General features: G+C 42.6%; 1 protein-coding gene across 2 annotated transcripts in view; it reads right to left on the bottom strand.

The window, feature by feature from the left end:
* LOC106600027 (semaphorin-6B) overlaps positions 1 to 23,118 on the bottom strand; it is a 72,425-nt gene that overhangs the window by 6,266 nt on the left and 43,041 nt on the right. For both annotated transcript variants that reach the window (XM_014191361.2, XM_014191360.2), the window contains exons 6-16: positions 11,832 to 11,930; positions 11,646 to 11,736; positions 11,300 to 11,419; positions 10,666 to 10,754; positions 10,312 to 10,529; positions 5,374 to 5,505; positions 5,124 to 5,273; positions 4,782 to 4,961; positions 4,359 to 4,499; positions 3,906 to 3,983; positions 3,716 to 3,774 (exon numbers count right to left, since the gene is read on the bottom strand). In XM_014191361.2, the coding sequence (XP_014046836.1) occupies positions 3,716 to 3,774; positions 3,906 to 3,983; positions 4,359 to 4,499; positions 4,782 to 4,961; positions 5,124 to 5,273; positions 5,374 to 5,505; positions 10,312 to 10,529; positions 10,666 to 10,754; positions 11,300 to 11,419; positions 11,646 to 11,736; positions 11,832 to 11,930 (1,357 nt within the window). The remainder of the gene's footprint in view (positions 1 to 3,715; positions 3,775 to 3,905; positions 3,984 to 4,358; positions 4,500 to 4,781; positions 4,962 to 5,123; positions 5,274 to 5,373; positions 5,506 to 10,311; positions 10,530 to 10,665; positions 10,755 to 11,299; positions 11,420 to 11,645; positions 11,737 to 11,831; positions 11,931 to 23,118) is intronic.

Raw genomic sequence — 23,118 nt, 5'->3', positions numbered from 1 at the left:
AACGACCGTCCAAAGGAGTAGACCAAGGTGCAGCGTGGTGAGTGTTCATCTTTGTATTTAATTTTTAATCAGAACACTACAAACAAAGTAATAAACAATGATAACGACCGTCACATCTTGCAGGCTTAACAAGCAGTACAAAAATAAGATCCCACAACTACAGGCTGCCTAAGTATGATTCAACGATAGACAGCTGCCTCTGATTAGGAACCATACTCGGCTCAACACAAAGAAATAGACACCATAGAATGCCTACCCCACACCCTGACCTAACCACATAGAGAAACAAACCGTCTCTCTCAGGTCAGGGCGTGACAATTGTTTTTTCCCCCTCATCAATCTATACACAATACCCCATAATGACAAAGCAAAAATAGGTTTTTAGAAATGTTTGTAAATGTATTAAAAATAAAGAAATGTAATATAACATTTACATAAGTATTCAGACACTTTACTCAGTACTTTGCTGAAGCACCTTTGGCAGCAATTACAGCCTTGAGTCTTCGGTATGACGCTACAAGCCTGGCACACTTGTATTTGGGGAGTTTCTCCCATTCTTCTCTGCAAATCCTCTCAAGCTCTGTCAAGTTGGATGGGGAGCGTCGCTGCATAGCCATTTTCAGGTCTCTCCAGAGATGTTAGATCGGGTTAAAATCCGGGCTCTGGCTGGGCCACTCAAGGACATTAAGAGACTTGTCCCGAATCTACTCCTGCGTTGTCTTGGCTGTGTGCTTAGGGTCGTTGTCCTGTTGTAAGGTGAACCGTCGCCCCAGTCTGACGGTTCACCGTTGCCCCAGACAGTCTGTTATATCTGGAATATTTCTCCTGTCTTATCCGGTGTCCTGTGTGAATTTAAGTATTCTCTCTCTCTCTCTCTCTCTCTCTCTCTCTCTCTCTCTCTCTCTCAGGACCTGAGCCCTAGGACCATGCCTCAGGACTACCTGGCATGATGACTCCTTGTTGTCCACCTGGCTGTGCTGCTGCTCCAGTTTCAACTGTTCTGCCTGAGGCTATGGAACCCTGCTGGTGGCGTCTGCAACCATTTCACTGTGATTACTATTATTTGACCATGCTGGTCATTTATGAACATTTGAACATCTTGGCCATGTTCTGTTATAATCTCCACCCGGCACAGCCAGAAGAGGACTGGCCACCCCTCATAGCCTGGTTCCTCTCTAGGTATCTTCCTAGGTTTTGGCCTTTCTAGGGAGTTTTTCTTAGCCACCGTGCTTCTACACCTGCATTGCTTGCTGTTTGGGGTTTTAGGCTGGGTTTTTGTACAGCACTTTGATATGTCAGCTGATGTAAGAAGGGCTATATAAATACATTTGATTTGATTTACTTTGCTTTATTCATCTTTGCCTTTGCCAAACCCTGCCGCTGAAAAACATCCCCACAGCATGATGCCGCCACCATTATGCTTCACCGTAGGGATGATACCAGGTTTCCTCCAGACGTGTAGCTCTCCTCTCCTCAGTTCCCCTCTCAGCTGAGCCCTGCCCGGGGGTGTAGTGCTGGGCCACATACTGCTGGCCGTTGGGGGTCGGCATGGAGGATGGAGGTGCAGGGACCACGCCCTGGCTGCTGAGGATGTAGCCTTCCTGGGGAGGCCAGCGGAGAGGTAGATGAACCGTCGCCCCAGTCTGAGGTCCTGATTGCTCTAGAGCAGGTTTTCATCAAGGATCTCTCTGTACTTTGCTTCATTCATCTTTGCCTTTGCCAGTCCCTGCCGCTGAAAAACATCCCACAGCATGATCCCGCCACCATCATGCTTCACAGTAGGGATGGTGCCAGGTTTCCTCCAGACGTGATGCTTGGCATTCAGGCCAAAGAATTCAATCTTGGTTTCATCAGACCAGAGAATCTTGTTTCTCATGGTCAGAGTCCTTTAGGTGCCTTTTGGCAAACTCCACGCGGGCTGTCATGTGTATTTTACTGAGGAGTGGCTTCCGTCTAGCCACTCTAACATATAAATGCCTTATTGGTGGAGTGCTGCAGAGATGGTTGTCCTTCTGGAAGGTTCTCCCATCTCCACAGAGGAACTCTGGAGCTCTGTCAGAGTGACCATCGGGTTCTTTGCTACCTCCCTGACCAAGACCCTTCTCAACCGATTGCTCAGTTTGGCCGGGCGGTCAGCTCTTGGAAGAGCCTTGGTGGTTCTAAACTTCTACTATTTTTATTTATTTATTTATTTAACTAGGCAAGTCAGTTAAGAACAAATTCTTATTTACAATGACGGCTTACTATTTAAGAATGATGGAGGCCACTTCGTTCTTGGGGACCTTCAATGCTGAAGAAATGTTTTGGTACCCTTCCCCTGATCTGTGCCTCGACATAATCCTGTCTCAGAGCTCTATGGACAATTCCTTCGACCTCATGGCTTGGTTTTTGCTCTGACATGCATTGTCAACTGTGAGACCACAGGTGGACTCCAATCAAGTTGTAGAAACATCTAAAGGATGATCAACGCAAACAGGATGCACCTGAACTCAATTTCGAGTCTCATAGCAAAGGGTATGAATACTTTTTATTTCTTAATACATTTGCAAAAATGTTGAAAAACCTGTTTTTGCTTTCTCATTATGGGTTATTATGTGTAGATTGATGAGAAAAACATTTTATTTATACATTTCTGAATAAGGCTGTAACGTAACAAAATGTGAAAAAAAGGGAAGAGGTCTGAATACTTTCCAAAGGCACTGTATAACAGACGAGATTGCAATGTTCTGGTAGAGGAACTAATTCATTGCAAGTTATAGATCTATGATAGAGAGTTTAGATGATATTTTAATATTATGGACTTAGACTTTAGAACAGATTGCAGGTTATAGACTACAATACAATAGATGAGATTGTACTGTAGTGTTCTGGAATCAGAACACTCCCCAGATTATAGATTTGCGATAAAACAGATGATATTGTTGTGTATAATTTGAGTTGGAACAGATTGCAGGTCCTGGAACAGTTTGCTGATGAGAAAGAGACATCCTGATTGACACCAAGACAGATTTGAGATGTGTTTGTTAGGAGAAGACGTTATCTTATGCCCTGCCAGAATCTCAGCTTTGAGCACCACAAAGTTTTGCATACTGAGTTTTGTCCTCATTTTTCTTTTGTACATGTTTTCATGGCAACTATTTGTCAAACTGTAGCAGACAGTCGTTGACAGCTGAACACTCAGAATATGGCTTAGTCCTGTGGGATTGTGGGGTTGTGAACCAGAAGGCTTTACTTCACTGATCAAGACATTCACTCCTCTGTCAAACAATCAACATGCATTTATTGAAGCCAGCAACCAATTAAAAGCAGTCATACTGGGAGGCTTCTGAAGGACACTGATCTGAGGAGCGGGAAATCAAAGCCCTGACATTTCACACTAGCTAATCACCTTGCTGACAGACTTCAAATGACAGTCTTCTTCCGTCACCACTGTAAATGCAAGTTCAATACACAAATATACAGAAACATACAATATACAGTATATGAACTGCAGTATCATTGTGATGTTATGTATACTTGGGTTGTGATTGAGATTTTAACTGAGACCATGACAAATAAAACATATACTTTGTAATAACAAACACTTGAATTGCATTGATGTCGGTGTAGCAAACGCTTGTAATGCATGATTGAGCCACTAGGCGGAGCATGCATTAAGTGAAAGAAAGAACAGTTTCTACACACAGAGCTACATGGCTAAAGACAAGGTACTTACCACCACAGTCTCCAAGATGGGAGAAGTTGCCATACTCAATGTCTTGCTGAAAAGGCAGTCTGCAATAGGACATGGATGATAGATTAACCGATTACACAGCACATCAACATCAAAAGATAATAATAGATTAATACACAACTAACTGATTCATCTGATCCTAGATCTGTGTCTATATGGGCAGCTGTCTCACCGTGTGCCTGGTCTGAGGAAGGAGCAGGTGCTGCCTCTGGTCCAGCCACAGTAGGGATCTCTGGAAGTCAGACAGCTCCTAAATACACACACACATGGAGATCTGATCAGCCTGATGGAGATGGCATGTGTGTGTGTGTGTGTGTGTGTGTGTGTGTGTGTGTGTGTGTGTTAGATTAGGGTAAGGGTTAACTGGGATGTAGAAATAAAGCTATGGTTAGGGTTAGGGTGGTTGTTGAGGCTAGAGTTGAACCGGGATGTGGACATGGGGTTAAGGTTAGGGTTATGGCTAGGATTAGGTTGATTCAGGGTGTGGACATTAAGCTAGGGTTATGGCTAGGGTTAGGGTTGGGGTTGATCCGGGTTGTGAACATCAAGCTAGGGTTAGGGTAGCCAAAACCATAAACAAAACCCTGTGTGTGAGTGTTTGTGAATGTGTGTGTGTGTTACTCACTTCATGCAGCGTGAGTGTAGGTGGCAGCGTGCTGTGGGCAGTCTGACCAGACAGGAAGGGAAGGTCAGCAGTAGAGTGTGACTGGGACGATCCAAGGACAGAGACAACAACTGTCTGGCCTGGACAGAGTCCTCTCCACACCTGGAGACAGAGAGAGAGAAAGGGAAAGAAAGAGAGCGAGCGAGAGAAAGAGACATAGATGCATCTTTAGAGTATTTTCATAAATTTCTATTGTTACAGCAGAGAAAAATAGGGATTCACATTAGGGTGATCGCTGCCTTTGCAAACAGAAAGGTTTAAAAAAAAACAATGGCGCAACAAGCATAGTGACTTAAACAGTTAATCTCCACAATAATGAGCTGACAAAACACAGGACTGCAGCGAGAACAAGGGATTGTGGCCAAACTCCCTTCCTGTACTCACTTCTCAGGGTTGAAGCCCTCCACCTCCTCCAGAAACACACTGCTGTGTGTGGGAGAGTTGTCTCCACTGGGGACAATGAGGAATTTGAGGATGGTCCCTCGCGTGGACCCCAGAAACAATACCGTACGGTTTCTATGGGGACCAGCTTCTGTGTCCACCACCATGGCTGTCAACTGGTACCTGGGGAGAGGGATGGAGGGGGAGAATAGAGGGAAAGGGAGGGCGGGAATGAGAAGGGAGAGGGAGCGAGGAAGTTGGTGAGCTCAATTTCAGGACACTTGAGGTATACAACGAAGGGCAAACATTGATTTCAGTGGTAACCATGGGTATCCTTAGTTATACCTGCCCATAGTCTTGACAACCCAGGGTCTGTGCCCCACCAGGGGTATGGTCTCATCCATCAGGGGATGAGTCTTCACAAAGTTCAACACCTCATCCGGCAGAGTTTTGGACGAGCTGAACTGAGACCCCTGCACCGCACAGCCACCCGGCCTACAGAGAGAGAACAGGGTCAAAATAAGGCAGAATAATATGATAGAACATCGCATTACAATACAACACAAAGATAAATATGAGTTATTGTTGAAAGTACCTGGGTTTGGGCACAAGCTCATCAGATACAGGTGTCCAGATGGATTCTGGAGATTTCTGCTCCTTGAATCTTCCCTCAAACACCCTAGCCAACTGCTGCATGTCAAACACACATACTGCAGACCCAGGGATACTGTCAGGGACAGGGAGAGAGAAGGAGAGGAGGTGGGGCAGAAAGGATTAGATATGGATCAGCTATATGATGTGTGCCTGTGTGTGTTCATGTGTACGTGCATGTGGGTCTTTCTAAAAACTAGGGTACCAGTGAGGGTTTCATAAGCTGGACAACTTGTTACTACAGAAGTCCAGAGAGGACATATTAATAAAATCAAATAAATCTCTCGTTATGTCGAGATCACACTTGATTTATCTCTTGATCACTACACAATAAAAGTTGTTTTGTCAAGATCACAAGATAATCAAAAGTACCACGCATCATCCATTAATTTGTTCAGATGCACGATAATGACCTCAAGGAGCCCTGTTGCTACATTGCATGCAATGTTCTCATGGGGCATTTAAGCCCTGAACGATGCCTGACAAGCAGCTCTGTCTCCCAGGCCGCGTGCCGTCTCCAAGACCACAGCCAATCGCATGCAAGGAACAACGAAGCTAAGTTGGCTGGTATTGTGAGCTAGCTAGTTAACTAGGTAGTCCTGAATTTGGAGCTCAGAAATTCAAATACTGGAATTGGCCTAGCTTGAAAATCAGACATTTCCTCAATTTGGTACTCAAAAAAGTCTGTAATTATTGTAGCCAATATATAAGTTCTCCTGCTCCCTTATAATTATCTTTGATTTCATTTTTGATCTGTTTTGTGAGAGATGTGGCAACTTTAATTTGTTTCCTGCCTCTTCAATTGAACGGTGTTGCGGTAAGATCACGTGCAGTGATTATGAGGATGACAACATCTAACGCTGGTTTCAACTTGGCTTTCCATACTAATACTTCTATTACAAAAATAACCTAGTTTTTGGTTGCATTCTCATTATAACAACAGCGATGGTGAGATTTATGGTACCGCTATTCATGGCTTTATTATGTGGGTCTGCATTGGCCACAAAGGCTACAGAAATGGCCACGAATGCATTACATTTATTTAGTCAGGCAAGTCCACATTATTCTCACATATTTTAGAATGTAATAACAATTTGAATATCAATGCATCAGCAAAGCCAAAAAATGCATTGTTCTTAAAGTGGTCATGGCCTACTTTTTATTTTTTTATTTACACTTTTTGCATGCTTTTTGGGGGTGTTGGGGGGGCGGGGGGTCTATATTAGGCCCTATACAGTATGTACAATTATATACATTATACAATTGAGGTCCTTGAAAATAACAATTAAGTGCTTGAAAAAGTCCCTTAAAGTCCTTGAATTTGACTTGCCAATATCTGTATGAACTCTGCTTAAAGGATGTCCTAGGCTTATGCTGTTGTATAGGTAAAATTATGGGCCAATTTGCATATACAGTGCCTTCGGGAAAGTATTCAGACCCATTCTTTTTCCATATTTTGTAATGTTACAGCCTTATTCTAAAATTTACAAACTCCCCCCCATCAATCTGTAACATCAATCCATCAATCTTTTTCCCCCTATTATGTTATTGACTGTACGCTTGTTTATTCAATGTGTATCTCTGTGTTGTTGTTTGTGTCGCACTGCTTTGCTTTATCTTGGCCAGGTCGCAGTTGTAAATGAGAACTTGTTCTCAACTGGCCTACCTGGTTAAATAAAGGTGAAATACATTTTTTTTAAATACACACAATACCCCCTAATGACAAAGCAAAAATGTTTTTTTTTTAATACATTTTAGCTTATTTATGAAAATAAAAACAATGAAATATCCTATTTACATACAGTTGAAGTCGGAAGTTTACATTCACCTTAGCCAAATACATTTAAACTCAGTTTCTCACAATTCCTGACATTTAATCCTCGTAAAAAAATCCTGTCTTAGATCAGTTAGGATCACCACTTGATTTAAAGAATGTGAAATGTTGGAATAATAGTTGAGAGAAGGATTTATTTCAGGTTTTTATTTATTTCATCACATTCCCAGTGGGTCAGAAGTTTACATACACTCAATTAGTATTTGGTAGCATTGCCTTTAAATTGTTTAACTTGGGTCAAACGTTTTGGTTGGCCTTCCACAAGCTTCCCAAAATAAGTTGGGTGAATTTTGGCCCATTCCTCCTGACAGAGCTGGTGTACCTGAGTCAGGTTTGTAGGCCTCCTTGCTCACACACGCTTTTTCAGTTCTGCCCACAAATGTTCTATAGGAATGAAGTCAGGGCTTTGTGATGGCCACTCCAATACCTTGACTTTGTTGTCCTTAAGCATTTTGCCACAACTTTGGAAGTATGCTTGGGGTCATTGTCCATTTGGAAGACTATTTGCAACCAAGCATTAACTTCCTGACTGATGTCTTGAGATGTTGCTTCAATATATCCACATAATTTCCTGCCTCATGATGCCATCTATTTTGTGAAATGCACCAGTCCCTCCTGCAGCAAAACATCCCCACAACATGATGCTGCCACCCCCGTGCTTCACGGTTGGGATGGTGTTCTTCAGCTTGCAAGCCTCCCATTTTTCCACCAAACATTACAATGGTCAATATGGCCAAACAGTTCTATTTTTGTTTCATCAGACCAGAGGACATTTCTCCAAAAAGTACAATCTTTGTCCCCATGTGCAGTTGCAAACCGTAGTCTGTTTTTTTTATGGCGGTTCTGGAGCAGTGGTTTCTTCCTTGCTGAGTGGACTTTCAGGTTATGTCGATATAGGACTTGTTTTACTGTGGATATAGATACTTTTGTACCCGTTTCCTCCAGCATCTTCACAAGGTCCTTTGCTGTTGTTCTGGGATTGATTTTCACTTTCGCACCAAAGTACATTCATCTCTAGGAGACAGAACACGTCTCCTTCCTGAGCGGTATGACGGCTGTGTGGTCCCATGGTGTTTAAAGTTCCGTACTATTGTTTGTACAGATGAACATGGTACCTTCAGGCATTTGGAAATTGCTCCCAAGGATGAAACAGACTTGTGGAGGTCTACAATTTTTTTTCTGAGGTCTTGGCTGATTTCTTTTGATTTTCACATGATGTCAAGTTTGAAGGTAGGCCTTGAAATACATCCACAGGTACACCTCCAACTGACTCAAATTATGTCAATTAGCCTATCAGAAGCTTCTAAAGCCATGACATTTTCCGAAATATTCCAAGCTGTTTAAAGGCACAGTCAACTTAGTGTATGTAAACTTCTGACCCACTGGAATTGTGATACAGTGAAATATAAGTGAAATAATCTGTTTGTAAACAATTGTTGGAAAAATGACTTGTGTCATGCACAAAGTAGATGTCCTAACCGACCCACCAAAACTATAGTTTGTTAACAAGAAATTTGTGGAGTAGTTGAAAAACAAGTTTTAATGACCCCAACCTAAGTGTATGTAAACTTCCGACTTCAACTGTAAGTATTCAGACCCTTTACACAGTACTTTGTTGAAGCACCTTTGGCAGCGATTACAGCCGAGAGTCTTCTTGGGTATGATGCTACAAGCTTGGTACACCTGTATTTGGGGAGTTTCTCCCATTGTTCTCTGCAGATCCTCTCAAGCTCTGTCAGGTTGGATGGGGAGTGTTGCTGCAAAGCAATTTTCAGGTTTCTCCAGAGATGTTCGATCAGGTTCAAGTCCGGGCTCTGGCTGGGCCACTCAAGGACACTCAGAGACTTGTCCCGAAGCCACTCTTGCGTTGTCTTGGCTGTGTGCTTAGGGTCATTGTCCTGTTGTAAGGTGAACCTTCACCCCAGTTTGAGCTCTTGAGCGCTCTGGAGCAAGTTTTCATCAAGGATCTCTCTGTGCTTTGCCACGTTCATCTTTGCCTCGATCTTGACTAGTCTCCCAGTCCCTGTCACTGAAAAACACCATGCTTCATTTTAGGGATGGTGCAAGGTTCCCTCCAGATGTGACGCTTGACATTCAGGCCAAAGAGTTCAATCTTCGTTTCATCAGACCAGATAATCTTCTTTCTCATGGTCTGAGAGTCTTTCCGTCTGGCCACTCTATCATAAAGGCCTGGTTGGTGGAGTGCTGCAGAGATGGTTGTCCTTCTGGAAGTTTTCCCATCTCCACAGAGGAACTCTAGAGCACTGTCAGAGTGACCATCGGGTTCTTGGCCACCTCCCTGACCAAGGCCTTTCTCCCATGATTGCTCCGTTTGGCCAGGCGACCAGCTCTAGGAAGAGTCTTGGTGGTTTCATACTTCTTCCATTTAAGAATGATGGAGGCCACTGTGTTCTTGGGGACCTTCAATGCTGCAGACATGCTTTTGGTACCCTTCCTCAGATCTGTGCCTCAACACAATCCTGTCTCGGAGCTCTACGGACAATTCCTTCAACCTCAAGACTTGGTTTTTGCTCTGACATACACTGTCAACTGTGGGACCTTATATAGACAGGTGTGTTCCTTTCCAAATCATGTCCAATCAATTGAATTGACAACAGGTGGACTCCAGTCAAGTTGTAGAAACATATCAAGGATAATCAATGGAAACAGGATGCACCTGAGCTCAACTTCGAGTCTCATAGCAAAGGGTCTGAATACTTAAGCAAATAAGGTATTTCAGTTTTTTTATACATTTGCAAAAATGTCTAAAACCTGTTTTCACTTTGTCATTATGGCGTATTGTGAGTATATTGCTAAGATTTGTATTTATTTAATCCATTTTAGATTAAGGCTGTAATGTAACAGAAAGTGGAAAAAGTCAAGTGGTCTGATTACTTTCCAAAGGCACTGTATTCCTTTAAGTACACATGTGGAACTTAACATTATGATCCCAATGTCACAGATTGGACCCATTATTTATAGAAAGATCCATGTCCATACGCGCATACTTTTTATTTTATTTAACTAGGCAAGTATGTGTGTGTGTACCTGTTGGGTGGTGTAGAGAACAGTCCCAGTATGACGTCCCTGCCGTTCATGTTGAGTATGGGGCTGGTGGCGTGGAGCAGGTTGAAGTAGAAGTGGGAGTCTCCTGGGACAGAGCAGTTCAGTCTGGCCTTCAGGAACGATGTCCACTGTTTTTCCAACACCCTCTGAGACCCACCCTGGTCCCCCTTACACACCCTCGCCACACGAGACACCATCACCTGTACACACGCACACACGCAGTATAAACAAGACAAACAATATAAACAAAATGGGTTGTACAAATTGCCATTTCCGTGTGCATGCGTTTATGTGTGCATGGATGTGTATTTATGTGTGTTTGTGAGTACTGTGTACCTTCTCCAGGTGATGGAACTCCATGGCCATTTCCCTGAAGAAGAAGTAAATATGAGGCCCCCACTCCACTGCGCTCACAAAGAAGGGCTCTGAGAAAGAGTAGAGAGAAATGCCATTACACACATGCATTTAACCCCCCCCCCCCGCCATTACATGCACGCATACATCCCCATCCACCCCTCACAGCTCTATATTTATTGCCGATACCTAATCTGACACCTCTCTGTAACAACATATGGCACTTCAGTGGGGTCACCCATTAATAATTCATGTCCTGTTTAATTTATCATCAGTGACAAGCACAGAGCAGTTATTTACTAATCTCTGTCTATGACCTCCAGGGCTCCACGCTCTGCTTCAGTCTGATGGGGATTTCATGTCCTTGATCTGTTGGTCTGGTCCTCTCTGATTTGACAGGACAGGATGAAAGCAATACATTTAACCAGGCACTAAGCTAGCCTATCGCTTTTATCTATTCACTCTTAGGATACAAGGATTTAGGTAGGAATGGAGACCACTTTAGAGTGTTTGGGTTAGCCCGCAGTGTTTACGTGATCTAAGGAAATATTGTTCTTCACCAGCGGAGATGTGTTTGACCCATTCACTCACATGCAAGTACGTCATTTCAGTGTACCTCTGAACCACTTGGAGTCGTGTTTGACGGTGCGGAGAGCAGGGCTGTCGCCTAGGCTACGATAGATCACAGCATCAATCGCCAGAAAGTCTGTTACAGTACCAGTGAAGAGACTGCCCTCTGAGAGAGAGAGAAACAGAAAGACAGAGCGAGAACAACGATGCACTGTATTAATCATGAACACAAGGTTAGTCAAGTCCCTTCGCACAGCTCTAGTCTCGAGACTGATTCGTCATCTGAATGCTTTCCCCTGGACATTTACAGACCTAGTGAAAAGTGCTACGTCATTACTTTCCAATATATTGAAAGAGATTGAAAGTAAAAAGAAAGAGAGAAACTCCTGTACCTGCAAAAAGAGCCACGTTAGCGTGTCTGGGATCATAAGGGCATCGAGCCATCCCACTGACCGTTTCTCCTACCATCTCCAGAGTGTCCCTCTGCAACACACACAATTGTACATATGTACTGTATGAACACGCACACACACGCCAATAAAGCTTCAATAAATGTAATTGAATAAACAGATACTCACAGTGTAGTTGGCACATAGAGGGTTGAAGGCGTTAGTTCCACACACAAACAGTTCTCCATGTTGGCTCAATAACACCTTGATGAAGTTACGACACTCCCCCTGAAGACAGAGACAATAAAGGATGAGAAATGATTGGAGAGTAAGAGAGGAGAGGAAGTGTGCGTGCGTATATGTTTGGGTGTGTGCACAGTGGCATCATCAGGCCTGGGCTTCCACGGCACTTTTTAAAATATACAGTTGAAGTCGGAAGTTTACATACACTTAGGTTGAAGTCATTAAAACTCATTTTTCAACCACTCCACAAATTTCTTGTTAACAAACTATAGTTTTTGCAAGTCGGTTAGTGTCACGAGTGCTATCTTCAAATTCCCTGTCATAGATCAGCCAAGGCGCAGCGTGCCGGTAGTTTCACATATTTATTTAGTGAACCCGAACAAAACAAGAAACAGGTGAAAACTGAAACAAACGTGACGTTCTGGGGCTGCACACACACACACACACACACACACACACACACACACACACACACACACACACACACACACACACACACACAGCTGCACAAAAAAAAGATCCCACGAAAACAAAGGGAAAAACAGGCTGCCTAAGTATGGCTTCCAATCAGAGACAACGATAGACTGATTGGAAACCATACCTGGCCAAAACATAGAACACAAAACATAGAATGCCCACCCACCTATCACACCCTGACCTAACTAAAGAGAGAAAACATAGCTCTCCTAGGTCAGAGCGTGACAGTTAGGACATCTACTTTGTGCATGACACAAGTAATTTTTCCAACAATTGTTTAAAAACAGATTATTTCACTTCTAATTCACTGTATTACAATTCCAGTGGGTCAGAAGTGTACATACACTAAGTTGACTGTGCCTTTAAACAGCTTGGAAAATTCCAGAAAATTATGTCATGGCTTTAGAAGCTTCTGATAGGCTAAATTACATAATTTGAGTCAATTGGAGGTGTACCTGTGGATGTATTTCAAGGCCTACCTTCAAACTCAGTGCCTCTTTGCTTGACATCATGGGAAAATCAAAAGAAATCAGCCAAGACCTCTGAAAAACAATTGTAGACCTCCACAAGTCTGTTTCATCCTTGGGAGTAATTTCCAAACGCCTGAAGGTACCACATTCAACTTTACAAACAATAGTACACAAGTATAAACACCGTGGGATGATGCAGCCGTCATACCGCTCAGGAAGAAGACGCGTTCTGTCTCCTAGAGATGAACGTACTTGGTGCGAAAAGTGAAAATCAATCCCAGAACAACAGCAAAGGACCTTGTGAAGATGCTGGAGGAAACAGGTACAAAAGTGTCTATATCCACAGTAAAACGAGTCCTATATCGACATAACCTGAAAGGCCTCTCAGCAAGGAAGAAGCCACTGCTCCAAAACCGCCATAAAAAAGCCAGACTACGGTTTGCAACTGCAGAAATGTCCTCTGGTCTGATGAAACAAAAATAGAACTGTTTGGCCATAATGACCATCGTAATGTTTGGTGGAAAAAGGGGGACGCTTGCAAGCCGAAGAATACCATCCCAACCGTGAAGCATGGGGGTGGCAGCATCATGTTGTGGGGGTGCTTTGCTGCAAGAGGGACTGGTGCACTTCACAAAATAGATGGCATCATGAGGCAGGAAATTATGTGGATATATTGAAGCAACATCTTAAGACATTAGTCAGAATGCTTGGTCACAAATGGGTCTTCAAATGGACAATGACCCCAAGCATACTTCCAAAGTTGTGGCAAAATGGCTTAAGGACAACAAAGTCAAGGTATTGGAGTGGCCATCACAAAGCCCTGACTTCATTCCTATAGAAAATGTGTGGGCAGAACTGAAAAAGCGTGTGCGAGCAAGGAGGCCTACAAACCTGACTCAGTTACATCAGCTCTGTCAGGAGGAATGGGCCAAAATTCACCCAACTTATTATGGGAAGCTTGTGGAAGGCTACCCGAAACATTTGGTCCAAGTTATACAATTTAAAGGCAATGCTACCAAATACTAATTGAGTGTATGTAAACTTCTGACCCACTGAGAATGTGATGAAATAAATAAAAGCTGAAATAAATCCTTCTCTCAACTATTATTCTGACATTTCACATTCTTAAAATAAAGTGGTGATCCTAACTGACCTGAGACAGGGAATTTTTACTAGGATTAAATGTCAGGAATTGTGAAAAACTGAGTTTAAATGTATTTGGCTAAGGTGTATGTAAACTTCCAACTTCAAATGTATACTGAACAAAAATATAAACACAACATGTAAAGTGCTGGTCCCATATTTCATGGGCTGAAATAAAAAATCCCAGAAATGGTTTGCACAAATTTGTTTATATCCCTTTTAGTGAGCATTTCTCCTTTGCCAATATAATCCATTCACCTGACAGGTGTGGCATATCAAGAAGATGATTAAACAGCACAATCATTACACAGGTGCATCTTGTGCTGGGGACAATAAAAGGCCACTTTAAAATGTGCAGTTTTGTCACACAACACAATGGTACTGATGTCTCAAGTTTTGAGGGAGATTACAATTGGCAAGCTGACTAAAGGAATTCCACAAGAGCTGTTGCCAGATAATTCAATGTTAATTTCTCTACAACAAGCTGCCTCCAACATCGTTTTAGAGAATTTGGCAGTATGTCCAACCACCGTCACAACCGCAGGACACTTGGACCTCCAGCCTGCCTAGGACCACCACATCCGGCTTCGGGGGGCTGGGTTGGCCTGGCTGCCAGGTAAAGTCATGTGAAATCCATAGATTAGGGCCTAATGATGAACAGTAGCTCAGTCAAATCTTTAATGGTTGCATGTTACGTTTATATTTAAAAAAAGAAACAAAACTGCAAGAAGCCTCTGGAGTGACGCGATATATGATGCGATTCATCGAGATTTCACAACGCAGTGGACCGCTTACGCAGAGGTGGAAAAAGTTCTCCATTGTCATACTTGAGTAAAAGTAGAAAGTAAAAGTAAATGCTATGCATCAAATTCCTTATATTAAGCAAACGAGACGGCACACTTTCCTTATTATAATTTTCTGAAAGCCAGGGGCACTTTCCAACACTCATTTACAAACTAAGCATTTGTTTACAGAGTCTGCCAGATCAGAGGCAGTACGGATGACCAGGGATGTTCTCTTGATAAGTGTGTGAATTGGACCATTTTCATGAACTGTTAAGCATTCAAATTGTAACAAGTACTTTTGGGTGTCAGGGAAAATGTATGGAATAAAAAGTACACCATTTTCTTTTGGAATGTAGTGAAGTAAAAGTAAAAGTTGTCAAAAATATAAATAGTAAAGTAAACTACAACCCCCAAAAACTACTTAAGTAGTACTTTAAAGTATTTTTACTTAATAAGTACTTTACACCACTGCACTTACGTTCCTTAACACCTCCCCTACCCATACAGCGCCAGTTTGATGTCACTACTGTAGCAATGCTTCCATGAACTTATCCAGTGATTTTTTTGTCGTCCATTGAGAAAGTTTGCATGGAAAATAGATGCGACAATTGCCTACAGCAATGTGTTTCCATTTAACTATCTTGTGTTGATAGAAACAGCTGGATGTAATGACCTGACTGCCCTTGACCAGCACAAAAACATCCCGTTGCGTATTGCACTAGCATCGAATAGTCCCCGGGATATGCAACTTTTCAGGGAAGTCAGGAACCAATACACACAGTCAGTTAGGAAAGCAAACGCAAGCTTTTTCAAACAGAAATTTGCATCCTGTAGCTCTAACTCCAAAAAGTTCTGGGACACTGTAAAGTCCATGGAGAATAAGAGCACCTCCTCCCAGCTGCCCACTGCACTGAAGCTAGGAAACACTGTCACCACTGATAAATCCACGATAATCGAGAATTTCAGTAAGCATTTCTCTACGGCTGGCCATGCTTTCCTCCTGGCTACTTGCCCAAGCCTCCCCAGCTTCTCCTTCACCCAAATCCATATAGCAGATGTTCTGAAAGAGCTACAAAACCTGGACCCGTACAAATCAGCTGGGCTAGACAATCTGGACCCTCTCTTTCTAACATTATTCGCCACCATTGTTGCAACCCCTATTACTAGTCTGTTCAACCTCTCTTTCGTATCGTCCGAGATTCCTAAAGATTGGAAAGCTGCCGCGGTCATCCCCGTCTTCAAAGGGGGAGACGCTCTAGACCCAACCTGTTACAGACATATATCCACCCTGCCCTGCCTTTCTAAAGTCTTCGAAAGCCAATTTAACAAACAGATCAGTGACCATTTTGAATCCCACCGTTCTTGGGTCGACTCTTTTCTCTGTATATATCAATGATGTCGCTCTTTCTGCAGGTGATTTCTTGATCCACCTCTATGCAGACGACACCCTTCTGTATACATCTGGCCCTTCTTTGGACACTGTGTTAACAAACCTCCAAACGAGCTTCAATGCCATACAACACTCCTTCCGTAGCCTTCAACTGCTCTTAAATGATAGTAAAACTAAATGCATGCTCTTCAACCTATCGCTGCCCGCACCCGCCCGCCTGACTAGCATCACTACTCTGGATGGTTCTTACTTAGAATATGTGGACAATTACAAATACCTAGGTGTCTGGTTAGACTGTAAACTCTCCTTCCAGACTCACATTAAGCATCTCCAATCCAAAATTAAACCTAGAATCGTCTTCCTATTTCGCAACAAAGCCTCCTTCACTCATGCTGCCAAACCTACCCTCGTAAAACTGACTATCCTACCGATCCTGACTTCGGTGATGTAATTTACAAAATAGCCTCCAACACTCTACTCAGCAAACTGGATGCAGTCTGTCACAGTGCCATCTGTCACCAAAGTCCCATATACCACCCACCACTGCGACCAGTATGCTCTCGTTGGCTGGCCCTCGCTACATATTCATCGCCAGACTCACTGGCTCAAGGTCATCTATAAGTCTTTGCTAGGTAAAGCTCCGCCTTATCTCAGCTCACTGGTCACCATAACAACACCCACCCGTAGCACGTGCTCCAGCAGGTATATCTCACTGGTCATCCCCAAAGCGAACACTCACTTTGGCCGCCTATCCTTCCAGTTCTCTGCCTCCAATGACTGCAACGAATTGCAAAAATCGCTGAAGTTGAAGACTTGTATGTCCTTCACTAACTTTAAGCATCAGCTATCTGAGCAGCTTACCGATCGCTGCAGCTGTACATAGTCCATCTGTAAATAGCCCATCCGATCTACCTACCTCATCCCCATATTGTTTTTATTTACTTTTTTGTCTTTTGCACACCAGTATTTCTACTTGCACATCATCATCTGCACATCTATCACTCCAGTGTTCATTTGCTAAATTGTAATTACTTCGCTACTATGGCCTATTTATTGCCTTACCCCCTTACTCCATTTGCGCACACTGTATATAGAATTTTCTATTGTGTTATTGACTGTACTTTTGTTTATCCTATGTGTAACTCTGTGTTGTTGTTTGTCGCACTGCTTTGCTTTATCTTGGCCAGGCCGCAGTTGTAAATGAGAACTTGTTCTCAACTGGCCTACCTGGTTAAATAAAAAAAAGAATAAAAATGACGTCACACACCCCAAAAAAACCTGTACGTAAAAATCTAGTGTGGAATAAGAATGAAGTGATTGAAGTGAAACCATTACTCTTTTAGGCAAATTGTGCGTTAATAAATTGGCCACAGCTTGTTTTCCCTCCCGCCTATCTGTTCCATATATCAGGTAGCCTGCAAAAGCCAGCATGGATAGAATGCAAGAATTTACAATTCTAATAATTGTCATGTGCCAACGTATCGCCACGGTCTGTGCCATGGTGAAATTTGCACCCCTGTAGATCTGAAATTATAGGATGGTGAAACTTGCATCAGCCAACCATAAAAGCAAGTTGAAGCCATTCAGGCATTCTTGAAAATCAGGACAATCCTTGTCCTGCAAAGGAACATTAATTTTATATATGAAAATTTTGATTTTGCAAGCAGTAGGCCTAGGCATTTAAAATTAAACTAGTGGCACCACATCCTACGGGCAGTAAATCATTGGATCTGATTAATTTGATTCAATACAATTCAATATTTTAATAAGCCATTTTAACATCCGGTCTGGTTATTTTGCTCACAGCTCACTGTCAATTGCTCACTTTCACCCTATGTTTAGGACTACAAATTAGGCCATAGAATTCGTACATAAAAGTATTTGTTTGCAAATGCAACTGGGGCCATGACATCACATGCCCCACATTCCTTTAGAGTTATTGGTCAATCATAATTTATTCAAAAAACAGTTTCCATTCAGCCAGGTCACCCGTGATACAAGTCAGTATTCAACGTCCATCCATGTCTGAGGACATTGGGAGATGACGTGGAAACTGGCCACTAGGGGCAACAGTAAGCGCTGTTATCTTCAAGCATCTGCCTCTGATTCCAAAGGTTGCAAGTTCGAATACAGCGATAGAAAGTTGTTTTTGAGATTTTTGTTTTAAGCCTACAATATCTCAAACCTTAACTCTTACCTTAACCATTCGGAGTGAATGCCTAACCTTAAGTTTTCAAAATGTTACGTTTGAGAAACATGGATGAAAGTCTAATTCTGACCTGAGACTGTGAGAGGTGACGTGAGACTGTGAGAGCACCACAGAACATTCCTGAAAAGTTCTCATTAGGTTTCCAGGTAATGGTACACAATGTACCAGTAATGTTTTCGCAGCAAACCAAGATTTATCCTGTGAAAGTTCCCAGAACATTCGTTAAGTCATGGCAAAGGTTCCCATAACGTATAAAACATTCGCCTGATGTTGCCAGAACGTTCCTACAACACATTTAATCTGTTATTTAATGATTCCCAGCATGTTTCATTAGGTTGTGGGAACAGTCTGGTGAGAACATTGTGCGGACATCACAAAGAAATGTTCCCAAAAAATTAAAACTGTCCAGTTGTGCGGATGATTATACAATATTCCTTTTAGGTTGCAATAAAACATTTACCCGATGTTACAAGAACGTTCCCAGAACACATTTTGTATGTCCTTTAAAGGTTCCCAGAAAGTTTCATTAGGTTGTGGTAACGAGATATGTTCCCAAAACACAAAAACTGTCCAGTGGCGCTGACATTCAGATAATGTTTGTATTAGGGTTCACAAAACATTTGGTGTTGACAGAATGTTGACAAAACAGCCTTTCTGAGTTATTTAAATGTTCCCAGAACATGTAATTAGGTTGTGGGAACAGTGTGGGTACATTACAAAATATGATCAGTTGTGATGACATTCATACAATGCTTAAGTTAAGTTGCACAAGACATTTCCTTAATGTTGTAAGAATGAAATGTCCATTTTTATGATGTTCATAGCATAGTTTTTTTTTTATTTAACATCATATTCCATTGATGTTCACGCAAAATTTCAAGAACATTTAGAAAACGTTATTTTTAAGTTTTACCTAATACCTAACATTCTCAGCATGAAAATTAAAGCAGATTGGAGTACATCCCCTTTATGTTTCTCTCCAGATTTAATGGCAATTCACATTTGAGGACTGAATTGTATGTACTGTAACAGAGAGACACATGTCAATTTCATTTCATTCATAGTACATTTGAACAGCATTTAATCATACAAACAAAACATTTTTCTTTAGACTTCATATGTTGACTGTAATAGATTGGTCTATTAACATGGTAATCTGCCTAGATACAATTATCATTTACCTGATTGGTTAATCCTGTGACCTCTTAACTTTGATACATTGATAGAATGTGCGGCCTCAAACATGCCCCTGTGTTGTACTACCATGTTTAGGATTAGTAAAGTTTCCCAACTGAGCTCCTCTCGCCTGTTTGGTTATTATTAGGTGATACAAATTAAAAGTACAACAAATGGTGACGATGGAGCAGGTGTGCACCTGGCAGGAAGAAAATATAAAAGAAACTGATATTTCACGGACCGAGGTACGTGAGCTAGCTACCGCCGAGGATATTAGCCCAGATAACAGTAGCAATGGAGAAATGGCTACTATGCAAGTCGGACGAGTGGACGAGTACAAAGAATCACGGGAGGATTTTGAAAGTTATCTTGAGCGTTTGGAGCTATGTACGTTTCCAAATGACATTAAAGACAACAAGAAGGTCAGTGTGTTTCTTTGTGTGATCGATGCGGAAACCTATGGACTATTAAAGAGTCTGATCACACCTGGTACACCAAGTACGTCGCAGTATGACAAACTGAAACTTGTTTTGCTAGCTAACAACAAACCAAAACCTCTGCTGATTGCGGAGCAATTTTGTTATAAAAATGTAGCCAGAAGGAAGGAGAGTCTGTCTGATTGTGCAGTGGCTTTGAGACAGCTGTCAGCTAATTGTGTTTTTGGACAATATCTACGAGAGGCAGTAAAAGATCAGTTTGTAAGTGGACCGTGCTCTGAAGCTATGCATCACATCGTTCCAAAGAGTGACAAATCCATTCGGATATGTGGCGATTATAAGGTCACCATCAACCACAGCGTGGAAGAGGAGACTTACCCCTTAACAAACACGGAAGACTTATTCACTACACTAGCTGGAGGGTACATCATTCAGCAAATGATATCTCTTGCACACCTACCAGCAGCTCCAGTTGGACACAGACTCTGAGAAATATCTGACAATGTCACATCTGCTCCAGCAATGCCCTCTACTGCTCATCCTGTGTCTCCTTGACCTGCCGCCACTCCCCCAGTACTCTCCTGCTCTCCCTCTCTCTCTCTCTGTGTGTGTGATTGTGTGGGCAGATACAGGTGTGCTGGAGTCAGAGCAGATCCCCACCAGCTGCAACCTGTTTCATAATCAAGACCTCTACAAATACTCAGCCCTGTCACTTCCACGCTGCCAGATCGTAATCTCTGCTCAGTCAGTCTATGTTTCTAGCCGTTTGTTCCTGTTTAGATCCTGTTGTCCCTGCTTTCCCTTGACTGGCACTGTTTTCCTCTCCACTACAGTTCTGCCCGCTCTGACTCTGGTCCCTGTCTCCAGTCCCACGTCTCATCATCCTGCTACTCTGTCCTGGATTCCCCACTCTACTACTCCCTTGGATTCCCCTCCGGACCTGCTTACCCTGTCCCAACCCCTCTCGCTCCAGCCTCAGCCTCCGCACCTGGTTTCCTGCAACCTTCCCAAGCTTCCCCTGGCCTGAACTCCATCTTCCCCCTGTGTTTCAATAAATACCTTGGTTGCTTCATCCCAGTCTCCTCAACTGAGTCTGCTCTTGGGTTCCCCTGTTCCACTCTGGGTAACAGACAATCAACACTCACCGTGGGCTGTAAAGGTATCATCGCCTCAGCTACAGTGTCTCAAGTGCTCCTTTAATCTTTCAGTCAGTCATGGAACATATCCTATAGGGAATTGAACATGTCACCTGTTTCAATGATTACACCTTCATCACATAGGAACATCTGAAAAAGCTGGATGAAGTGTTCAAACGTCTGGAGAGGTACAGTGGGATCCAAGTGAAACTCTCAAAGTGCACGTTTTTACAAAGCAGTGTGGAATACTTGGGTCATCAGATTGACAAGGAAGGACTGTATCCCAAAGATGGAAAAGTTGCAGCCATTGTCAAACCACCCAAGCCAACCAACGTAACAGAATTGAAGTCATTCCTAGGCCTGCTAAACTATTATGGCAGATTCCTATCGGACCTGTTGACCTTGCTCCAGCAGTTGCACAAACTTCTGAGAATAGAAGAACCATGGAGTTAGACAGCCACATGCGACGCAGCGTTTGAGAAAAGCTAACAGCTGCTTCTACAGAGTTATGTCCTGGTGCATTACAACACCCAACGACCCCTGAAGCTTGTCTGCAACACATTATCATATGGCGTGGACGCCGAGATCTCCCACATCATGGACAATTGAGAAGAAAAAAACATTTTCTTTGCTTCGTGGACGCTATCAGACGCAGAAAAGATTTACACCCAGATTTAAAAAGAGGCTATGTCAATCATCTTTGGAGTAAAGAAGTTCACGTTAATCACAGATCACAAGCCTTTGCTGGCTATCTTGCTGGCTATCTGTGGTTCCAACCCAAGCAGCATTGAGAATGGAAAGATGGGCACTCATTCTCGTGACGGACAACTACGACATCAAATACCAAGTGTCAACTGATCACAGTAACGCAGACTACCAAGAGAAGAGAATGACTTGGTAGTCTGCGGGAAGCGTATTCTACTGGATAAGTGGATGAGCTGCCAATGTGTGCAAAAGACATTGAGCAAAGCAAGAAAATATCTGCTACTCAGAAAAGTGTGTTACACTGTAAATGGGAGTTGGTTGAAGATCAAGGCTGTGTCCTCTGGGGTTTGCGAGTGATCATACAGTGAAGAGGCGACTCCGGGATGCTGGCCTTCTAGGCAGAGTTGCAAAGAAAAAGCCATATCTCAGACTGGCCAATAAAAATAAAAGATAGGCAAAAGAACACAGACACTGGACAGAGGAACTCTGCCTAGAAGGCCAGCATCCTGGAGTCGCCTCTTCACTGTTGACATTGAGACTGGTGTTTTGCGGGTACTATTTAATGAAGCTGCCAGTTGAGGACTTGTGAGGCGTCTGTTTCTCAAACTAGACACTCTAATGTACTTGTCCACTTGCTCAGTTGTGCACCAGGGCCTCCCACTCCTCTTTCTATTCTGGTTAGCGCCAGTTTGCACTGTTCTGTGAAGGGAGTAGTACACAGTGTTGTACGAGATCTTCAGTTTCTTGGCAATATCTCGCATGGAATAGCCTTCACTTCTCAGAACAAGAATAGACTGACGAGTTTCAGAAGAAATGTATTTGTTTCTGGCCATTTTGAACCTGTTATCAAACCCACAAATGCTGATGCTCCAGATACTCAATTAGTCTAAAGAAGGCCAGTTTTTTTGCTTCTTTAATCAGAACTACAGTTTTCAGCCGTGCTAACATAATTGCAAAAGGGTTTTCTAATGATCAATTACCCTTTTAAAATGATAAACTTGGATTAGCTAACACAACGTGCCTTTGGAACACAGGAGTGAAGGTTGCTGATAATGGACCTCTGTACGCCTATGTAGACATTCCATTAAAAATCTGCCGTTTCCAGCTACAATAGTCATTTACAACATTAATAATGTCTACACTGTATTTGTGATCAATTTTATTTTACTTTACTGGATAAAAAATGTGCTTTTCAAAAACAGGGGCATTTCTAAGTGACCCCAAACTTTTGAACAGTAGTGTATTTATAAATCCCTTTTTACATCAGCAGATGTCATAAAGTGCTTATATAGAAAGCCAGCCTAA

The sequence above is a fragment of the Salmo salar genome, chromosome ssa03 (assembly GCF_905237065.1).
Source record: "Salmo salar chromosome ssa03, Ssal_v3.1, whole genome shotgun sequence".
NCBI lineage: Eukaryota > Metazoa > Chordata > Actinopteri > Salmoniformes > Salmonidae > Salmo > Salmo salar.
The sequence above is the reverse complement of the archived record's forward strand: the minus strand, read 5'-3'. Positions and strand labels throughout refer to the sequence as shown.